At 35.2% G+C, this 13,749-nt stretch overlaps 3 protein-coding genes across 3 annotated transcripts; 1 reads left to right on the forward strand and 2 right to left on the reverse strand.

The window, feature by feature from the left end:
* Positions 1–3,947, forward strand: LOC145232483 (alkaline ceramidase 2-like). Its single transcript, XM_080097112.1, has 6 exons — positions 1–151; positions 251–365; positions 430–571; positions 647–784; positions 3,253–3,381; positions 3,559–3,947. Exons 1-6 carry the CDS (start codon positions 47–49, stop codon positions 3,740–3,742), a joined length of 813 nt encoding a protein of 270 aa, XP_079953238.1. The 5' UTR covers positions 1–46; the 3' UTR covers positions 3,743–3,947.
* Positions 3,948–3,990: 43 nt separating this feature from the next.
* Positions 3,991–8,254, reverse strand: LOC145234271 (uncharacterized). Its single transcript, XM_080099017.1, has 9 exons — positions 8,121–8,254; positions 7,816–7,922; positions 6,826–6,989; positions 6,581–6,709; positions 6,431–6,524; positions 5,929–6,050; positions 5,699–5,802; positions 4,559–4,739; positions 3,991–4,408 (listed from the first exon to the last, which is right to left on the reverse strand). Exons 1-9 carry the CDS (start codon positions 8,252–8,254, stop codon positions 4,214–4,216), a joined length of 1,230 nt encoding a protein of 409 aa, XP_079955143.1. The 3' UTR covers positions 3,991–4,213.
* Positions 8,255–9,572: 1,318 nt separating this feature from the next.
* LOC145232481 (serine/threonine-protein kinase PLK1-like) lies at positions 9,573–13,388 on the reverse strand. Its single transcript, XM_080097111.1, has 11 exons — positions 13,135–13,388; positions 12,885–13,034; positions 12,692–12,817; positions 12,328–12,515; positions 11,803–11,931; positions 11,345–11,523; positions 11,103–11,264; positions 10,954–11,031; positions 10,638–10,843; positions 10,447–10,578; positions 9,573–10,140 (listed from the first exon to the last, which is right to left on the reverse strand). The coding sequence occupies exons 1-11, from the start codon at positions 13,303–13,305 to the stop codon at positions 9,934–9,936; spliced, it is 1,728 nt and encodes a 575-aa protein (XP_079953237.1). The 5' UTR covers positions 13,306–13,388; the 3' UTR covers positions 9,573–9,933.
* Positions 13,389–13,749: the final 361 nt, after the last annotated feature.

Genomic DNA, 13,749 nt, shown 5'->3' on the forward strand with positions numbered 1-13,749 from the left:
GGTATCTGTTTGTTCTAGGTTTTTGTGTATATTTGTGTGTTTTAAAATGTCTGAATCATTGTGGTCAGATTTTATGCCCCTTTCATCGCAAGTTGATTGGTGTGAAAACAATTATGTAATTTTGCCAATTGTTGCTGAATTTTGGAACACAGTAAGTCTTCTACATAATTGTCCTTTTTACTGCTAAAATTATTGTCCAAAATCATTGTTATGTTTTTTATTTGCTTTAAGGAGGTAACTGTGTTTTTAGGTAAGCAATTCCATTTTTTTCATCATACCGCCTATTCTTATGTACCTGTTTCAACAATATGCAAGACAAATAGGAAAATCTGTCTATGTAGTGTGGACACTGTTGATCATAGTTGGTAAGAACACTATTTTACCTTCAAATAGTATCACATAAATTTAATTTATTTTGCATTGTTTTAGGTGCAGGTTCTATGTACTTTCACTCAACCTTAAGTCTTGTTGGGCAGTTGATCGATGAAATAGCAATTTTATGGGTTTGTTTGGCGGCTTTGGCAACCTGGCTACCTAGCAAATACCTTCCAGAGTTTTACAAATATGACAGGTTTCTTTTATGTTTTTCGATATACTTTTTCAATTTTAACAAACGTTTGTGACAACATGACATGTTATGTTGCAGGAGAAGGTTTCATGCATCAGTAGCATTAGCAGCATTTTTTGCTACACTGATGGCTTTAGTAAAGCCAGAAATGAACCATGGCTTACTTTTTCTTTTTGGGATACCTGCAATTGGTCTTCTTGTTGTTGAACTGAGAAAGTATGTAGATTTGTATCTTTTTATTTGTTCAAATAGTTTGATATTTATCCACTTTCTGTTAAACCTTATTATGGGTCTACTTCCCTGAAGGGGACACATATTGTTTTTGTCCATTATTTTTTTTTTCTGTCTAACGCTGGTTTGTAACGCTCGTTTGGTGAAGGAAGAGTGCTTCAAACTTATTCAAATTTGGACATATGTTAATTATTTATTCCAACTTGATCCTCCAGAAGTTTGACCCCGAATTACCCAGCGGTTCACCCACAGGCCCCCGAAATGTAAAATTTTGAACGCTGGTTTGTAACGCTCGTTTGGTAAAGAAAGAGTGCTTAAAATTTATTCAAGTTTGGACATATGTTAGTTATTAATCCCAACTTGATTCTCCAGCAGTTTGACCCAGAATTACCCAGCGGTTCACATACAGGCCCCCGAAACGTTAAATTTTTAACGCTGGTTTGTAATGCTCGTGTGGTAAGGAAAGAGTGCTTCAAATTTATTCAAATTTGGAAATATGTTAGTTATTAATCTAAACTTGATCATCTAGAAGTTTGACCCCGAATTACCCAGCGGTTGACCCACAGGCCCCCGAAACGTAAATCTGTCTAACGCTCGATTGGTCAAGAAAGACACTGTAGACGGAAGTCCCAAGAGAGTAACTCACTGGTTTAGAATGCTATGTCGTTTAAGTTATCACGCACATTTTCAGATTTGGCGAAGGTTTCACACCTATGACATGATTTAAACTTGATAAAAGTGCTTCAGTTTCGTATATTTCAAGCAAAACTTTGTTTATCAACATAAAGATGAAAAAATAAACTTTACATTTTTGAAAGATAAATGTTTTTTAAATGCTCATTGTCAGCTTGGCCGCCGCATAACCACGAATTACTAAAGGTCAACTAGTAGGTTCAGAACTTTTTTTCGTCATAACTTAGCGATATTTTTTTGACAATCAATTTAGGAATCAATACTTACGGCATGTATAAATTAGGCAAAACGGTATTGACAGTCGTTTGGCGTGTGCACCCTGAGAGGTTACTACAGGTCAATGATACTCGTACTCGTTTTGCGAAACAAAGTTAAATGAAAAACAATTTGTTATGTATACGCTTGTAGCAAATTGCTTTGAATTTATATTGTCTGTAACACAACTGTTATGGATTTCTAGAAAAAAATGTGCTTAAAACTTGACCTTGAACGACAATATCTGGGTCAAAGCAAATGTTTAAATTGAAAGTATTTGTTTCGTTCTTTTTAAATGTTTTTGTAATTATATGACAATAATAGTACAAAAGAATACGAACAAATTTTTTTTATTGTTGAGTTAATGCAGTGGTTCTTAACCTTTTTATAACGGCCGAACCCCTACGACATTTTTCAGCCTTTGGTCGAACCCCAAAGTTACATCCTAGGTTTTTAACCCGTTTTGTTTGGTGGGCCATAATTAGAACGTTGTGGCAACAGTTACTGTTTGTCTTTTTGTTAAATTCTGACACAATACTATAAGCAATGATTGCTTTAATTCCGGCAATTTTGTAGTTTTTACCAAAATGAAGTATTGTATTTTTGGCATCTGTACACAAACATGAAAAAGATGAAGTAATAAGTTTTTTCTGCCAACAAAATTTCGTTGTGTTTCTGCTTACGAACAACGCGAACATTGCTCTTTGTTACATCAAAAATAAAACCTGCACAACCATTTTACTAGGACGGCCGAATCGCAGATTCTTATTTCACCAATGGCCGTCATTTACCTGCTTTTTTTGTTTTAAAATACTTGGTTTATATCATGTATTTACCATCTAATAGCGCCCAAAAAGCCCAGATTAATTTCTAGCTCGGTGCACAGCGAGGAGATCAGTCTTCAGTGTTTATGATGTCATAATCTATATTGTGATGCTTGTGGTACCTGTTTTGTTCGCATTGTTGGCACACAATAGGCGTACAAAAAGTCTGACACATATGGTTATTAGGCTGGTAATACTCTTTTTAGTACCACAAAAACTGTTTAGAGCAATTTAAAACACCCCTGCCTAAGTTTAACCTTCCGGTGTTTTGTAATTTGGCAAATACAAATTGCCGTTTTTAGCGACTATAGGCCCTAAAGTTTGACAAAAACGAGTATATGCATTGTACTAAAAAAGACCTTCGTCTAACCCTTGATTCGGCGTTGCCGAACCCCTGGGGTTTGATCGAACCCCGGTTAAGAACCACTGGGTTAATGCCTTCTAAAAATTTGTCCTCAAGAATTTAAAAATCACCGCAACATTTGTTTACCGTAAATCCGCACAAACACACGTGTGGGGACCCATTCGTTTTTGTTTACAAAAACAATCATATGTGTAGATTTAATGATGAGTATAGTAAATTGGTAATATAGGATATAGAATATATGAAATGGAAGTATCAGAAAGCCATCTTTCTAGTTTTGATTTCCTTTGTATATAATTTGATTCTTTTTTTATCAGATGTACATGTCCCCATGTCATTCATGTTGGTATAATGTCTTCAATTTGGTGGTTTGTTGCTGTTTGCTGTTGGGTTGCAGATCGGTTCCTTTGTCATTTATTACATTTTCCTTACCTACATAGTGCATGGTAGGTACTAATTTGTTTTTTTAATGCAGTTATTTTGAACCCTACTACATATTCATAGTACGCCAGACCTATTAAAGGCGTGTACCGAATCAGCTACATATTTTACTTCATAATCTACTACATATTTTACTTCATTATGTAACTTGAATGATCATTTTGTTGTGTGTTTGTTTGTAGGCATATTCTGGTTTGCCTTGCATCTTATATGGCCTGCGTGTGTTATGCATACTTTTATGCATCCTATGAAGTTCCAGAGCAATTTCCACGACTTAGATTTTGGCCCCATGACAGACACACATGGTTTGGAATACCATATGTCTCACTGATGGTTGCTTCAGTAAAATCATGTAAATCTTTTTAGTGTGGTTGGATGGGCTTATTTTAATGTTTTTTGTTTATGCTTGGCACTTTCTAAATGCTGCTCAATTTGTTGGTAGTTTGTGTTGTAAAACTAAAGATCATTTCTGTACACATTTTTTGTATTACTTTTTTAACTTCTGTGCTCATTTTTTCATAAGTGTTTTATTTTCAAAAGAAAGACTGTTGATCTTTTGTGCATTACTGTATTAAGTGTCTGACGTCATTTCTTTTATAAAATTCATGTGCTTAAATAAAAAATTGTAAAAGTACACAAATATGATTTCAACAAAACATAAAAACGTTAAACAAAGACGTTGGTGTGAGTTTAAAAGAAATCTTCTTTGAACAGAAATTAAACATAAAAATACAAACAAGTAAAGCGTAGGAACAAACAAACAAAGCTTTCACAACGAGTTAAGTACGTTTATATCCACGAACCAAACGAGCAAAATATCTACAAGTGCTTTTGAAATCAATCATCATCTGACGAAACAGATGTGACAGACATTTCATCGATAACGTCACATGCCGAGGTTACATCAGTTTGGCTTAAGTCACTGCTGTCATCTTCGTTACCATCATCGTCATCTTCATCTGAGGAATCGATGGCGTAAGTTTTAGAAAAACACGTGTCAGACGTTTTCTTTAGAATTTTCTTTATTGCAACCTAGAAATATAGATATTATCAACACAATTTTGTCAAATTCTAATTCTGTGAGGTTTTGGCAGTTTTTAAATAATGTCGAAACTAAAAGTTTACCGAAGTGCTGTAGGCTACTTAACTAATAGGGTGTAAGGCATTTTTCATGTCACCTACTTGCACACGGCTCTGTTTCTTGTCTGGTCTGGCTGTCGGATGCGGGCGTTGAGGGGTATTTTGCTCGGCAACTTGGGTTTGGGACGGGGATTCGTGTGTGTAAAAACCGAGTTTAAACAAATCCGCGAGCCAGCAGTTAAATCTATGAACCCTTTCCAGACTTTTCCTTTCGCATCCTAATCTACAAAAAAATAGATACCGCTGTCTTTTCTTAAATGCCAAGCAAAATAGGCACTTTTAATTATTCATAACATTGTGTGTCAAGTCGTCCTTATAAAACAAGTCACTGGAATGATAGTAGCCTAAACGTCGAATTGAAGGCAATATGTGGTTAAAATAGGGTTATAAAAAACATGAAAAAAAATACTGTGAATAACCGGAGTTTTAGCATCTAGCGGCAGTTTTTTATGCACGATGCAACCTACATTCATGCAAAATAACTTGTCACCTAAATTATACATAATTCATGTAGGCTGTTTGTAGGTGCTTTTCAGCGTCTTTAAAGCTAACAATTATGTTCAAACCGCACGTTTTACTCTGTAATAGTAATGCCGTGTTTACCAAAAACGGTAACTTAAATTTTTCAAATTCTTAAACGCAGATATGGTAACCCGGCTAAGACCCAACGTCGTTTACACTAATACTTTTGGTCGAAAATGTTAACAAATTTTCATTGACTTAATGACTTTTTTGCATTACACTCGCAGGCCCCAAGAACTTTCTACAATGCTTTTCTGATTTCTAACGTCCAAATTTGGTGAATTTTCAAACAAATGTTTATTAACCGTAACACGGTCGATTTCATTACAACGTTAATAAATAGACATAATTTTCATGTCCGTAAAACGTAGAAATTTAATCAAAGTCATTTGGTGTCCTCGTAACTTTGTCCAAATTTGGACTGAATTTCTACATCTTGTATCCTATAAGTTTTAAAAGTGCTCTGTTATCATCCAACCAATGTCGTTTATTCTGTAAGTGTAGCACTAAATCAATTTTACCGTTTGAAGCAAGATGTAGAAATTCAGTCCAAAAATAGGCAAAGTTACGAAGACACCAAATTAACCTTACGACTTTAAATTTACAAGAAAAAATTCAACGTTTTTCAAAAATCCAACGAAAAATTCGCTTGTACCGTACCTATAAATATGTCGAGCCATGACGTCAGCGGTAATTTTCCGAATGCATCTGAAGTAGATCCAATACCAAATCCAGGTTTGGCACATTACGTCATTCTTGTCACACTAAAATTTACTAAGAAGTTAGGGAGTTTGAACACAAATGGATTGCAAACGAAAATAGCATTAACTACTTCTTTTTCTGATGTTAGCTTTTGTTATTGAGCTTTCCATTTTCTGAACGTGGCATACCTGGAAATTAATACCTTTCGCCGCCTGATAAAACCTAATGGGTTTTCCGATTTTTGGTGCCAAGTAGGAGTGCATCCACATTTGTACCTCGTCCGACCCACGTTTGTCTCCCGACGGCCCAGCTATAACGGCAAAAACAACGACTATCGCACTATATAGATCACACTATAATAGAAAGGCTACGTAATGCAAGGATCAACTTCTGTCCTGTGACAAAAGTTCATGAATTTCCAATCGGTTACGAAAGGTCATGACTGACCTACTTGAGTAAAGGACCTGATAAGTTTTAATTTTACTGTTTATTTAAAAATATCTTGCTGTCAATTTCTATATGACATCTTTTGCACAGACTGCTGGTAACATCGCGTTCGCCAAATAATTATTTTCGCAATGAATAATCTCAAGGAATGTAGACTTGATTGTACCCACTCGAGTCTTGATGTAAAATTTTTGCGTTGGGCTACCACAAGCCTGCAATCGCAAGAACGTCAATTATGACTACCTGGGTCGACGTATTCGACATACACTTGAGAGTTAGCCTCCTTCAAATACGCAACGGTGATGTGCTGTGGTAAGCCAATTAAAATGATAGTATCCTACAAAACAAAGAGAGTGATAAAATTTTGGTGATGCGCTAAGCAATTTGACGTACTAAGTAGACACGTTTGCGCCATCTTGCGGGAATTAGAATGCTGGCTGGTGCAATTTTCGGCTTGTATTTACCGTTACTATCTGCAGTGAATCTTACATCACAGTCCGGGCAAGGATCTTCATCCAAAGGCTAAATAAAGTTGTAAACAAATCTTTAGTCCGAGGATGAAAACAATGATCTTTCACATTTCGTGACCTTTAAAAAGTGTATTTTTTTCGTAAATTCACATTATCAGTGCTACTTACTCTATCATACACTGCTTTCCATTTTGGATATTTCCACAAATCGTAATTTACGCAGGGTGGAAGAACAGATACATTAATGTGATGTCTTTCGAGAAATCGTTTCATAATACAATTACTTTGGTATTGCATAAGTCTCCATTTTTCGTAGAGGGAAATTGACCTACCTGGAGACATAGATGTTTTTGAAACCTGTTGGGTGGCATTTGGTAATGGCATGTAGCAGCACTTAACACCAGGGGCGCAAATCCATTGCAAATATTGGGGGACTTTTTAACTTGTGAAATTGGGCAGGAACTTGGCCGAATGGTCTTGCGCACCACTCTTAAACATATAATTAAAAAAAAGGTAATTGTAAAACCACGGTAGTTTTGCCGAATAAATTCGGCCGAATCAACCGAATCATTTATGACGTCACGCGAAGTCGTTCGCTGCGCGCTTGACATTAAGTTTTTCTACCAGTCAAACAGTCCAGAATAGTTTTGTTTTGTCATCATTTTAATTCTGTGAGGTCTAACATTGCCTCAGGCATGATTGCCAGCCTGCCAATTAATTACTGATTTGTTGTTTGAAGTGCAATAAACAATAACGCATTAAAAATTATGTTTGACGCGATTTTAGTTATGGCATAGTTTAAAAGATTGTGTCGTACCTTATAGAGACAGGTTTTTACGCATAAAATTTGTGTTCGTAAAAGATTTGGTTTCGGCAAATCGCAACAATTTATTCGATCGAAACCGAATCTTTTCAAAAATTGAAGATTCGGCCGAATAAATTCGGCAAACCTTTTCGGCATATACATCTCTAGTTACGACCCAATGATAACGACAGTTTTGTTGATTAAGAGATGAACCAAACATTAATATTACTCTAAAAATAGATCGATGCAACACGATAAGGTGTAATTAACGTGCCCAAATCAAGATGTTAAATGATAAAAAATATTGAGCAAATTCGTAAAAGCGAGCAATCTTCTGCACACAAACTTCTTACCCCCTGCAGCTTTAAGTTTAGCCCGTCTCGGTATAAAGTGTCGATTTCCAGGTGGTTTCGATGTAAACCCGTAATCACCATACGTCGATCGACCATCGATATCAAACCTTTAGAATTGCAATGTTCATATTAGTTTACTAAAGTTATAAAAGCTGTCGTTATAAAAAACATGTTGCTCAATTTAGCATCGCCCATAATTTAAACCAAAAATGATAAACAGGTAAAACGAAAATGCCATAAAAGTGCATAAACGTATCGTCAACATACAACATTACTGTTTAAAACAAGCAGATAGTTTATGTCACCTTGGTTCTTCCAAATACCGGGCAGTTGCATAGCGAGCACATGATGGACTCAGATTTTTTTCTTTAGTTTTCGTTTCTTTGTGTTTCTGGCGAATATGCATTCGCGTATCGCCGGCTTTGGCTTTTGGAATCATTTTAATCAAACAGATGAAAAGTAGATGTCTTCTTAAGTTACATACCTTCAGGATGTTATATTTTTGCCATTTACACAGCTAACATCGTCTTACTTCAAATTGGTTCACACAAGATTGAAAAAATGCGGACATGTCTGCTTTATTGTTTCGTTGAGGAATCATTATGACGTCACACCACAGGTACTTACTTGATACCTTTAATTTTAAAAATATATAGTGTCTCCAACTTCTATATAATGCAAGCGGAACCAGAGTTCAAAGCATATCTCGTTGGTGGTGGTTGATTCTTGCAAGGAGAGCTATAGGTACAGGGTTGCCATACCGTCCCTACTTCCAAGATTTGTCTTTTTTATTGACGTCGTTTTTAGAAAATATCCTCATTTTTAAGTCCTTGCATTCTTTTTTTGTCAATTTCCCACCAACATTTGTACAAGAATATGTATTTATTACAAGAACTAATTTTCATTACAAAAAGACCGATGTTAGTAATTTTAGCTCAGTCGAGTTGGAAGTTTGATAAGATCAACTGTTCTGTGCAAAACTACCGTTTATAAAGCATAGCACACTGTCTACGTTGCCTAATTTTTACGCAACATGTTCATGTTTAAAAACAAAATGAATATTATAACGATTGGCAACTTCGTGGTAAACCGTTAGTCTCCCATATCGACAGGAAGCGTTGACTAAGTGCATCGGGCACGTGCCCAATTTTAGAAAACACAGCAACATTTTAAAAATAACAGTGATGCAATACTAATAATTTTATGACGTTTGTCTATCAGTCACCCACAATTATGCCACCATCCCTCAAATACTCTCCCTTTTCTTGACCACATCGTTCACTTGTTGCCCTGGCAGCAGTCCAAAAGTACAAGTGAAAACAATACTATTGGAAATCAGTGGCTTAAACACAAATACATTCCTAAAATTGTTTGTTGAAAGTTTGAACTTGTTTCACTTTCACAGGTCTATTAGCGCTTCCAAAACTACAAAGTATATGCATCATTTTATTCGGCAAATCTAGTGTGAGTTAAAGTGGAAAGTGTAGGATTCTCCAGCGAGTATTGCTCATCGTTTTTAACTAAAATAACAAAAAGGCGATTGTTTGCGCATAATCGTAATTTTATCGTGTCTATGATGTAACAAACTCTCCTTTAGATGCGTTAGAATTGCGTGAACTGAACCTTTTTCTTTGTAAATAATAAATCGTTTAATAAAAAGAAAATTTAATCGGGGATTTGGAATTCGAACTGATAAAAAATTACATTTACTATCACTGGTCTCTAAGCAGCTGCATCAATCCTCTTCGGTAACAAAGTTTTTCAAAATGCAGGTTTTAATATCTTCCAAGTTTTGAAAATGAAGTCAGCTAACGCGTATTTTGACACAAGAATTATCAAATGCAGCGTTGAAAAAGATAAGAAAAAAGCACACAACAAAGACACAATTAGAAGTACAGATTGTATGCACCTGAACATAAGCATCATGGCAGTGGTACTTGTTACTTGCCAATAAACTGCTGCCATAAGAAAATAATCACTTACCATTATGGACCACCACAAAAAAGTTGGTTAATTTTGCTGTTGATTTGTGATTGTAAACATGACAGCAGCGTTTATTCAAATCAACAAAGTATTTGTGCATATAAGTCAAAACAGGTTCATCCAAAACTGACAGTATCAAGCAGTTTCCTTATGGCGTGTGGTCGTAGATCTGCTTGAAATCAATTTTTCAAGCATTGTGCGGGAATATCGCAATCGATGAGCCAATTCTCGACAGCATCCATGTTTCTCCAGTTGGCTCATACGAAAAGTGCGAAATCGTTTGTTTGCGTCAATGTATGTGACAGCACCCATCAATGGACAAAGAACAACTTTTGTGTGATCCTGAAATCAAAGCATAATGGAATAAAATTTTGAGAACTTTTTGTGTTTGTCATGACCAGGTTATGAAAAAAGGGTAGGGCCATAATTATCGTTCACCCTTTTTTATGCGTCTGGGCAAAGACTTCTGTACAAGAAAATCAATGTTTGATGTGCATGCTGTTGTCACACTGCAGCTTACATGCACCCTGCAATTTTTTTTAAAAAAATAGCATCATTTTATCTTTTTTAAATATGAAATCAGATGTTTGGGCATAACAAACTTTAATTTTTGACCTATCCACATGTGATTTGTTTATGTCTATTTACATTGAAAAAGTTGATCTGAAGTGTTCCATTGCTGAGGTGTAGAATTATTGCACTTCTTGTTCTAAACCAGGTCCTAAGAAAAGGCAATCTTGAAAATTGATCTCCTTCCTTTGGTGCCATTCCAGCACCAGCCTACAAGCAGAAAAAAAACATATAAAAAAGCACATTGTCTGAATAAATTTTAACATTACCTTTAGTAGGTGTTCTGACATATAGTTTCTAAAATACTTCAGAAGTGTCACTTTCTTCATCAATGATTCTGGATATGCTCTTAGAGTGTGGTAAGTCTCTACCATGTCTTTGTCAATGTATTCAATCTGTTCATTGTTGTTGTATAGCAACAAGCGAGTGCAATCATTAAAAAGAACTCCATTGCTGTTGTCACACAACTGGTATCCTAAACACAACACAGTTTGTTTTGTATTCATTTTGGTTTGCTCAATAAGGTCATCACACATTTTTGTGGCTAATTAAAAATGGTTCGTAATTAAATACTGCATAACACACCTAGTCCATATTTGTCAGTGTAGTCAACCCATTTGCTGATCCATAAGACGGGGTGAGCAGCTGGGTCTTCAGCTTCATCTGTTGTACAAGTACCATACAATGTAAATGTATGTACAGGAGATAAAAACTTAGACTGCATAATTACATACCCATCTCAATCAAACGTCTCTGTGATGGATTTGTATCTAGAAGGGCAATGAGTTGCTGAAGGAGTTCACCCATGTGAAAGTCTGCTGACTCATTGCTACGAATTTCATTTTGTGCCATTGGCTCACATTTTAGCGGAACATTTGAGCTTCCACTTGGTGTTCCTTTACCAAAATAATAATAATAATATAGTTATGGATCAGCTAAGCCTAATTTTGTAACTCAGCTAAACCTAATTTTGTACCATTATTGATTTCATGCAATGGTTTTCTTTGTGCAACATGAAGTAATTCAGGAGCGAATCTTGGAGCCATTGTTAAACAAGTTGTTGGCAATCTTGGAGGCAAATAGCCACAGGTGAAGAACTCGTCTTGAAGCAGTGAATGGGCAGCAGGTCGAGATGTGGGGTCACTTTTTAGCATTCTGCATGTTTTTTAAGTATTTTTAATTTTAAGCAGACAATTTTACGACTACTGTGTTATGAACAATGTATATTACAAGAACAAAAACATTATCACAAAATTCTATCATTCAAACCTAAAACTCCAGAAGTGCAACTGTCTAATTAATTTAGTATTTCATCATTTTCAAACAATATTATCCAGATTTTTGAACACAATATGCCTTGCTTAAAAGCAAAACCTTTTCTTTCATAAGCATTGTTGATGTCGTTCATTTACAAACTTTTAGCATTGTTCTTACTTTGTTATTAGATTTCTTGCAGCAATGGGTACATGGCTAGGAATTCGATATTCATTTTTTTTAATCCTTGAATATGTTTCCTTTAGTGAAGTGGTTTCAAATGGAGGCTTTCCACACAATAATGTGTACCTTTAAAAAATAATAATGACAGCCATAACAAAAAATCGAATGACCTTATAAATCAATAACTTTAAGCCAATGAGCTTCATGTGAACTTGGGTTGCAAAATTCAAATATAAAAAAAATCGTTTCAAAATAAAGCAATTATTAAGAATATGTGATTATCTAGATGCTGTGTAAAAAGAAACAAAGGTGCTAAGTTACACTTCCTCAAATAACATAACAGTACTGAGACAGTCATCTATGGGAACAGATGCTTTTTATTGTAGAATAGAATAAACTGATCTCCCAAAATCAGATCAGTTACAACACAAAACATGGTTTTACACTTTCCAACAATTGTCCGGACTTGAACAAAGATTTGCAACATTTTCTGTAACTAGTATTTTACAAATGAAAACTTACATTATACAACCCAAGGACCAAATGTCAACTTCATAGCTGTGTCCTTTTTTACCAAGCACCTCTGGAGCAATATAGTTTGGTGTCCCACAAAGAGTTTTTTTGCGTTCACCATCATAACCCACCCGTGTAGCCAAACCCAAATCTCCAATTTTGACTTCCATTTCATCAGTCAAGAACAAGTTTCCAAGCTAAAAATATTCAAAAAACACATTAATAATTTTTAGCAGTATGAAATTACAAGAAAAACTTTTGTTTCACCACTAGTTTTGATTTGGACTAGGATTCCATTCTGATGAACTTTATCAGAAAACAAACTTACTGCTTGCGAATACATAAAACTATTTTTGTGTTATAATAGGGTTACCTTCAAATCTCTGTGAATAATTTTGTTGTTATGTAAATACTGAACACCAGTGATAATTTGGCGCATGTAGTATCTAGTTTCTGGCTCAGTCACAGCTTTTCTTCGTTTGTGCAATTCCATCAATGACTAAACAACAAATTATATATTAGTATAATTGTTCTTTCTGGGTTTGTATTTGTTTATGTTTGCTTACCCTTCTTCTACACAACTCCAAAACAACATAAACAAAATCTTTGTCCTCAAAAAATCCATGAAAGCCAACAACATTTTCATTTGAAATGCTGCGATGAAGACTAATTTCCTGAGACATTTTATCTTTTTGGTGTGGCTTGACAAGTAGAGACTGTAAAAGAATTCAGCTTGTAAAATCTATCAGAACCTTTGCAAGTAATGTAATTTTTAATACTGACAACAACACAAATCAACTTAAATTCAGTAAGTACCTTTGGAACTATCTTTCCAGCAAATATTTGCTTTGTATCCAGATCAGTTATTTCATAGCACTTAGCAAATCCCCCCTTTCCCAAGAATCTGCCTTTTTGATATCTTTTTCCTGTGTCACTGTCATGAAGAACATCAGGAATTTCTTTGGATGGGACATCTTTACGTGACATGCTGTGCTTGTTTTACAGCTTTACGGTTAAAAAAGTTGTTTGTTGCAAAAAGCCCAACTAAAATGTAATTGCATAAATTTAACTTATAAGCAAAGGCATAAAGGCACAGAATAAGAAGAAATTGATTTTTTTTTATACCAATGTACATTAAATAACCCACTTTATAATTTCTTTAGTAACTGCCTAAACCACCATAAGCCTGACTTGACTATGTGTTTTCTGAGCTTGCCAAAACGATACAAATGTGTTAACCAAACCACTCATTGTTATATATATCAGAAACTCTGATTCGATCTGTTGGAATATTATTTAACCCAGCAACAGCAGTCAACAAATAAATGCGGTTTCTTTTGACAACCGCGTTCCGTTGAATGTTCAAGCCCAAACGAGTTTTCAAAGCGCAAACAACAATTGTCCCGAAGCGACTCTTCACTCGAATGCTAG

The sequence above is a fragment of the Phallusia mammillata genome, chromosome 6 (assembly GCF_965637545.1).
Source record: "Phallusia mammillata chromosome 6, kaPhaMamm4.hap1.1, whole genome shotgun sequence".
Classification (NCBI taxonomy): domain Eukaryota; kingdom Metazoa; phylum Chordata; class Ascidiacea; order Phlebobranchia; family Ascidiidae; genus Phallusia; species Phallusia mammillata.

Coding starts and splice junctions, on each gene's coding strand:
- LOC145232483 (XM_080097112.1), top strand. CDS start 47: ATGTCTGAATCATTGTGGTCAGATTTTATGCCCCTTTCATCGCAAGTT. Junction 366..429: donor GACACTGTTGATCATAGTTG/GTAAGAACACTA, acceptor GCATTGTTTTAG/GTGCAGGTTCTATGTACTTT. Junction 3,382..3,558: donor CCTTACCTACATAGTGCATG/GTAGGTACTAAT, acceptor GTTTGTTTGTAG/GCATATTCTGGTTTGCCTTG.
- LOC145234271 (XM_080099017.1), bottom strand. CDS start 8,254: ATGATTCCAAAAGCCAAAGCCGGCGATACGCGAATGCATATTCGCCAG. Junction 6,710..6,825: donor GGAAAGCAGTGTATGATAGA/GTAAGTAGCACT, acceptor AACTTTATTTAG/CCTTTGGATGAAGATCCTTG. Junction 4,409..4,558: donor AGAAACAGAGCCGTGTGCAA/GTAGGTGACATG, acceptor CTATATTTCTAG/GTTGCAATAAAGAAAATTCT.
- LOC145232481 (XM_080097111.1), bottom strand. CDS start 13,305: ATGTCACGTAAAGATGTCCCATCCAAAGAAATTCCTGATGTTCTTCAT. Junction 11,265..11,344: donor ATTGCATGAAATCAATAATG/GTACAAAATTAG, acceptor ATTTTGGTAAAG/GAACACCAAGTGGAAGCTCA. Junction 11,032..11,102: donor GAGACGTTTGATTGAGATGG/GTATGTAATTAT, acceptor CTTGTACAACAG/ATGAAGCTGAAGACCCAGCT.